Source organism: Brassica oleracea, chromosome C5 (assembly GCF_000695525.1).
Source record: "Brassica oleracea var. oleracea cultivar TO1000 chromosome C5, BOL, whole genome shotgun sequence".
In the NCBI taxonomy this organism is placed as follows: domain Eukaryota; kingdom Viridiplantae; phylum Streptophyta; class Magnoliopsida; order Brassicales; family Brassicaceae; genus Brassica; species Brassica oleracea.
Genome location: NC_027752.1, coordinates 31,900,742 through 31,908,189, shown reverse-complemented (window position 1 = coordinate 31,908,189; position 7,448 = coordinate 31,900,742). Strand labels below are relative to the sequence as shown.

Below are 7,448 nucleotides of genomic sequence, written 5' to 3'. Positions count from 1 at the left end.
ATGCCTAAATCGTGGCATCCATGTACACTGCCATTTCCTCTGTCTTTCATGACACACGTTCTTTGATCTGCGAGAAATGTTTCTCATAGCATGACGTATTCGTTGTCTCATCGAGAAGGTTTCATCACTGACACACAAGTAATTTCTTCTACCATATAAGACATAGACTTCAAAGCTTGGTCCAGTCTCTAGTTGTCCTTCTCAAACAGACTTTTCCCGATGTACTCTTAGATTTTTGAACTTTCTGCCGCTGGTTTAATTAATTCACTAGATTCTGAAGGGCAGATATATATATATATATATATATTTTTTTTTTTAAATTTAATTTGTATATTTGTGTATTCTTTGTAATTATATGTGTATAAATTTTAATCAAAATCTATTTTATCAAATAATAGCAATTTAAAAGTTGATCCAACATTCGGTTCTTTGTAATTATATTTCGTGTACACATTTCTTTGTAATTATATTGTATGTTCTAGATTTTGACCCGTACGTATAATCTTGGATTGTAATTTTTTGTTTTTATGTTTTTATAAATGTGTTTTTTGAAATTTAATTTATGTCTAACTCTTTATTCATTTTATTTAAGAAGCTTCTTATTATTCTATTTATATAATTGTATCTAATTTATTTAAACAATAATTAAGAAAGTTATCAATAAACGTTAAATATTTATAGAAACATAAAAAAAAAATACAAACCAACATTAGATCCATGGGTCAAAATCTAGAACATATAATATGATTACAAAGAAACGGATACACATACATATAATTACAAAGAACCGAACGTATGCTTGATCAACTTTTAAATTTCTATTATTTTATAAAATATATTTTGATAAAAATTCATACACAAATATGATTATAAAGAATACACAAATATAAATTTTTTTTTTTTAAATATCATTTTTGCCAACAAAATTTTAATTAATGGCCCAAATGGTGAAAGAAGAAAGAAAATACATATGGTGCAAGACAAATAAAAGTAAACCAAAAAATGATATTAAAAAAATAGAAATTATAGTGGAGTACACTGTACACGTCAATTGTTGCAGTTATATTCAGAAGAATTAGGACAGTTTTATTTCACAAGCTTACGTCATCATCATAAAAGCGCTTTCAAAGAAAAAGTGATATCCGTCTTTGGTAGATAAAATTATAACGTGGTAGTGCTTTGATATAATTAGATGCAGTTATATAAAAATGAGCTTTTTTTATTGGATCCTACTTTTATAGGTGACATTGTTGTTCTACTAGAATAGATTGGTTGGTTTTTTTGCCCTTGCTTGATCCCAACAATACCATATTCCTTATGACTAAAATCAACGAGTTAGACAGTTTGATTGGTTAGGTGCCCAAAAAAAAAAGACAGTTTGATTGGTTCCTCTTATTCCATGATGCGACACAACATCAATTGCACTCAAGATCTCAGTGACCAATCATCTTTTCATGTGGATTCTAAGGCACCACTAAAAAATTGAAAACCTACTCAAACATGTTTTAAGTTCTTGACGAACGATATTATTCTCATTTGTGTGTATTGTCAGGGACGTATTAATTTGATTCTAAGGTGAAGAAGATATATGTGAATGACTTAACTTGGAAAATGCGCCGTTAAACTTTGATGTTGGAGATGATATAATCGGATGTGAGCCACAAGAACAGATATATGTATATCAGTATAAATATAATTTGATCACACGGTACCAAATTGTCTCTTGATCTACAAAAACAATAAACACGTTACCTCACTATAGACAACGCTTAAAAAGTCACTATTGCTTTTCTTTTTTCCTTTTGATTCTTTCTAAATATTACTACAATGAACTCGGCAAATTCTCTTTTCACGCAACGTCACCAGGACATCAAGAATGTACAAGTTATCATCAGCCATGTCCGTCGCAAATGAACAACAACACTGGACTTCCTCTTCTTACATCACCTGATTCACCTGCCTTGCTCTCACGGACAAATCCATACCACCATGTCGCTTACCATCTCCAACATCACATGTCATGAAACAGTGCAACGGATTACCAGGATTGTGATATGTCTATAAGGTTATAATGAGTGATCCGCCATGGGAATCGAATCTTGAAGTTAATTCCCTACAAGCAAGGAACGAAGCTAAGTTGAGATACAAAGAGGAGAAACTCAAGCGAACGTGAGTTTTTTCCTTTTTCTTTTGTAAAACGTGACAAAACAGAGTTTTAACATAAACAAAAAATTGATTCAAGATTAATTGTTTGAATTGAAGTTTTGGAAAACAGATTCGATATGCGTCCTGCAAAGCAAGAGCTGACACGAAAAAAAGAGTGAAAGGAAGATTCGTGAAAGCTGGCGCCTGGCGACAATTATGACTATGACCCATCATCATCACCAACGATGTATCACTGTGTTTTCTTTTTCCCTAAAAGAATGTATGGCTTCTTCTCATGATGATGATATATATAAATACTCTTATACGTGGTAAAACAGTTTCTTGTCGGGAAAAGTAAACCAACTTCTTATTTTGCTTACACTTTAAAAAAAAAAAATTTAATCGAGGAAACCAGCTTGTTGCGGCACGGGAACGTTGGAACGCTGCACTAAGAATTTTTAGACGTAGTGAAAGTGACAGTACGGGGAGGGAGCCAAAATAGTGAACTTTCTGAAGGTGCAAAGAGTTCTAGAGAGTAATACATACAAGTACAATGCTTTTATTTATTCACAAAGTATTACAACAATATATAATGAAATTTTATCTTTACATAGATAAAGTGTCTTATTAGCTCTCTTTCGAATTGACTAACATGTCACAGTCCAGACAAACAATAGCCTAAAACGTTCCTAGATCAAACTAACCCAAGAACCCCTCTGACCCCCTCATGACCCCTAGCCCTTATGCTTTGTGTCTACTCTAATTCAACACCAAAGCCCTTATGCTTACGACATTCTCTTGAGGAGGTACCTATCTCAAGGCACGTCTCTGTCTACTTATACATGTAGACTTCGTGGCTTATCCTTGCCAACTTCTCAAGGAAGAGATATTCACAACTCTAATTCCTTTATGGAATATTTCTAAAATTTCTTCAAAGCCTTTTGGAAATCTTCCCTTGATGATTTACCTTTTTCCAAGGTAAATCATAGCTTGTTTAGCCTCTAAGTTATCTTGTAGTTTAGCTCTACGTCGGCTCCAAATTCAGTTTTCAAGTTAGCTACACATCTTCACTTCAGCTTCACTTCACGACACTTCTTGTACGACTTCATGTAGTACTTCACGGCTGATACATGGACATTTTGAGGAGTTGTTTTTCTTCGGCTTCTAAAACTCAGTCGTCACTGCACTAACACTTTTCTCCTATTTTAAAAGAAATTTTTTTTTTAGATCTCCTTCTAATAGGAAAATAGTCTCTACAAATGAAATTTCTAGCAAATTATATATATATTTAAATATAAAGTAGATTTTTTTTTTTCTTGTGATATGTGGTAGGAGGTTTGCTGATACCTGTCATGATGTTTTCTTTTTTATATATATTTTAGGTCATTATTATTTTAGAGTACTGCAGTTTGACTCAGCACTTTTCCACAATAAGCTAGCTTGAACGGGTTCATACCGTAACATTTAGCGTTGCATGAAGAAGATGCTTCCCATGAGAGACGTTTTAGTTTTGAACAATACTTGGGTTCACCCCTAGGGTAAATCTTTAAATTCACCTTTCCTTTTATTACCAATCAAAATGCCACCTAGAATAATAATAAAATAAATTAATTTTATTTAAAAAAATCTGAAATAATTGAAAAAAATAATAATTCCAATTTTAATGATGCTAACGCCACTAACTAAACTCTAAACTTTAAATCTATATCCTAAACCCTAAACCCAAACCGTAAACCCTAAATCCAAACCTTAAACCCTAAACCCAAACCCTATATCTTAAACCCAAATCCTAAACCCTAAACCGAAACCGTAAACCCTAAACTCAAACCCTATATCCTAAACCCAAATCATAGACTCTAAACTCAAACCATATATCCAAACTTAATCCCTACACCCTAAACTCAAATCGTAAACCCTTAACCCAAATCCTATGTTGATGTTGTTTCTTTAGGGTTTAAGATTTGGGTTTAGAGTCTAGGTTTTGGTTTATGATATAGGGTTTGAGTTTAAAGTCTAGGGTTTGGGTTTAGAGTTTACGATTTGGGTTTAGGGTTTAGGATTTGAGTTTAAAATATAGGGTTTGGGTTTAGGGTTTAGAGTTTGGGTTTAGAATTTAGGGTTTAGGGTTTAGGATTTAGGGTTTAGGGTTTAGGGTTTAGATTTAAGGTTTAGAGTTTAAAATTTAAGATTTAGAGTTTAATTAGTGGCGTTAGCGTCATTAAAATAAGCGTCATTATTTTTTTTAATTATTTTAGATTTTTGTTTTAAAAACTAATATATTTTATTATTAATATATGTGTCATTTTAATTGGTAAGTTCACCACTTCGGGGTGAACCTAAGTTTCGTTCTTTAGATTTTGGTAAACACATAAGAACAGTTAACCAGCGAAAGCCAAACGCAGTTTGATTGATTCTTGCTTGAACTTTTTTTAGCTTGTTTCCTTTTAGTTTCACACGTATTCAGAAGAGGACATAGTTCCAGATTCAAAGAAAGAACCTTTTTCCTTTCCCTTCAGTTGGAGAAATTTATTCTTTCTATTTTTAGTCAACACCCATTACTTAAAATTCTAATTATGAGTTTCATATATTAAACTCCCCAGATTTTTCCTAATAGAAAATGCATTACAAATCCTAGGAATTAATATCTTACAACACAAAAAGGGAAAAAAACTAAATCAGAGAAACACAAAACGGAACCTCGTTATTACTACTATCTTGTTCATTCAACGTCGTTATATCCCCAACGGTGGATTCTCCTGCCGTCGCCGACGGTAAGACAAAGTGATAGTTATCTCCGACGAGGCATCGGCGCGTGAGTTTATAACATGCGGTGCATAGCACGCGTCTCACGTGTCTCCAAGCAAGAAAATTAGCTCCGTGAACCCACCGGTCGCATTTCCTACAGAGAAAAGCTGAGTCAGCCTCGCAAAACACGGAGGCGTCGCCGCCACGAAGCTCACACCTAACCGGAACATTCTGTCTCGTGCAGAGACTCCGGCAACCTCCGTGGACACTTCTGTTCTCTTCTTCATTCACGCCTTTACACATTTTCTTATTCTCTTTCTCTCTCTTGTGGTGGTTTGAGAAAAAGTTTTGTAAGTTGGAAAGACGTTAACCATTTATATAGGAATATTATTGCTTGCTAAAAGCATATGAAGATCTTATTTATTTTCATGAAAGAATAATGTGTGTGCAAAGTGTGTTGTGTTGTACACGTGGATGAATATTGCTCAGTTATTTTGACGTAAATGCACTCAAGAAGGTAGATGGTAAAATCGTCAATTTGTGAGAAGTTTTCTCATCCAAGCAAATCTTTTGTCCTCGTATTGGATGCACAACTTAAAAAATTTCAAAAGCTAAAACTCCATAGTACAACTCGTTCATTTATATAACCCACCACTTCATAGATAATAGGGCCTATATAATATATGGTGTTCTTATCGGTTTAGGGGGAAGATTTAATGCTAATTGTTGTAATCTGTAAAATGATTGCCAAGGACGATGAAAAAATCAATTAAAATCTTAGAGTTATAGAAGCACCGAAAGATACAATAATAGCTTAGTTATGAAAGGTTGCGAGTTTCATTTGGAGACCAGATAGTAGACATTATAGTCTGGGCATTTTACCCGGACCTGAAGACCCGAACCGGAACCAATCTAAAAATACATATTCGGATCCGGATCCATGCTAAAGTACTTGTTGGGTCTAGGTCTGAGAATTTTACTCAGACCCGAAGACCCGACCCAAAAAAAACCCGGTCCGGATAGGAACCGAACTGATGTTTTTATTCTATTGGATCTTGTTATGGAAGACCCGCGGGTCTTGGATCCGACCCGACCCAAAAAAACCCGGTCCGGATAGGAACCGAACTGATGTTTTTATTCATTTGGATCTTGTTATGGAAGACCCGCGGGTCTTGAATCCGACCCGACCCATACCCGAGACCCGATGGGTACCAGAATTATTAACACCACAGATGCTTTAAGCCCTACTCGGGAGTATGCTCGGGTACAGGTCAGATTCAATGTAGCAAACCCTTTGAGAAAATCCAGAGTCATCAATCTGAAAAAGGTGGCTCTTTTGAAGTTTTCTACTTCTATGAAAGGGTTCAGAAAAGATGTTATCACTGTCAAAGAAAGACCCATGAGAAACCGATGTGTCCGCTTCTTGTGAGACAAAGACAAGGCCAAACTATAAAGAAAAGATTAGGCATCTTTGATGATAAACCTAAGCCTAATCTGATTCTTTCTGAAAATGATCCCCTTTATGGAGTTCTGGAGGAACATCAAGTAGGGATCCATCCTGTTCTAGGAAGACCGAAGATTGCGTCGGAAGTGTTAGAAGGGATGCGACAGTATTTGATGGTGGCTGAAGGGGAAGAGCGGAAGATTAGAGAAGAAAGAGTCAGTAAATCTGTTAGGGAAGTTGAGCTTAACCCTGTCACTAAAAGAATGGTGCTCAGACTAGAAGAACCACCAGTGATAACTAAAGATCTTAATCGAGGCAAGGGTATTTTATTTGAGTATGATGCTCCTGAGTCAAACCAAAGTATATCCTCTTCAAGAACTGGTGGGCAGAAACTTATGAGAGCGGCTATTGCTGCTGGTAGGGGCTCGACCTTCATTGAGAACCCACGACTGGTCAATTACAGCTCTGAATCCAACTTCTCAAATTCTGGTTTCTCTATTTCTGATAACAGTTCGACGGCTTATAATATTGGCCTCTTTGAGGGTGCATCTTCCGGAACTGTTAAGAAACAAGGGAAACCAAGAAGGAGACCTTATGTGAAAAAGAGGAAGCTGAAACCGATGGAGGAGGCAGAGAAAGTGGATCCTAGTGCGGTGATTGTGGAGAAGCCTTCGACATCTACTGAGAAGAGGAAATCAATGGAAATTGCTGAGAACAAAGGAAAAGCCGTGAGACAGAAAACCAAAGGGATGGTCCCAAATGAGGGACCGTCCAAATCCCAATGAGCATCGTGAGCTGGAACTGTCAAGGCTTGGGGCGGCCTCAAGACTTGACAGTTCAGAGACTCATGGAAATACGTCAAAAATATTTCCCTGAGGTTCTCTTTCTGATGGAGACGATGCGCTGTAGAAACGTCCTTGTAGATATTCAAGTGTGGCTCGGTTATGACTTTGTATATATGGTGGAGCCTGTAGATACATGGGGTGGTCTTGCTGTTTTTTGGAAAAGAAGTTCGGAGTTGGTCTTTAATCATGTGGATAAGAACTTAATGGATTTTCATGTACAGTTTGGTAATTTCGGATTCTTCCTTTCTTGTGTATATGGGGACCCTGCT

At 35.8% G+C, this 7,448-nt stretch overlaps 2 protein-coding genes across 2 annotated transcripts; one reads left to right on the top strand and one right to left on the bottom strand.

The window, feature by feature from the left end:
- Positions 1-4,746: 4,746 nt before the first annotated feature.
- Positions 4,747-5,250, bottom strand: LOC106294034. The gene has a single exon (XM_013729650.1). It carries the CDS (start codon positions 5,191-5,193, stop codon positions 4,816-4,818), a length of 378 nt encoding a protein of 125 aa, XP_013585104.1. The 5' UTR covers positions 5,194-5,250; the 3' UTR covers positions 4,747-4,815.
- Positions 5,251-6,300: 1,050 nt separating this feature from the next.
- Positions 6,301-7,119, top strand: LOC106345004. Its single transcript, XM_013784283.1, has one exon. The coding sequence runs from the start codon at positions 6,301-6,303 to the stop codon at positions 7,117-7,119; it is 819 nt and encodes a 272-aa protein (XP_013639737.1).
- Positions 7,120-7,448: the final 329 nt, after the last annotated feature.

Coding starts and splice junctions, on each gene's coding strand:
- LOC106345004 (XM_013784283.1), top strand. CDS start 6,301: ATGTGTCCGCTTCTTGTGAGACAAAGACAAGGCCAAACTATAAAGAAA.
- LOC106294034 (XM_013729650.1), bottom strand. CDS start 5,193: ATGTGTAAAGGCGTGAATGAAGAAGAGAACAGAAGTGTCCACGGAGGT.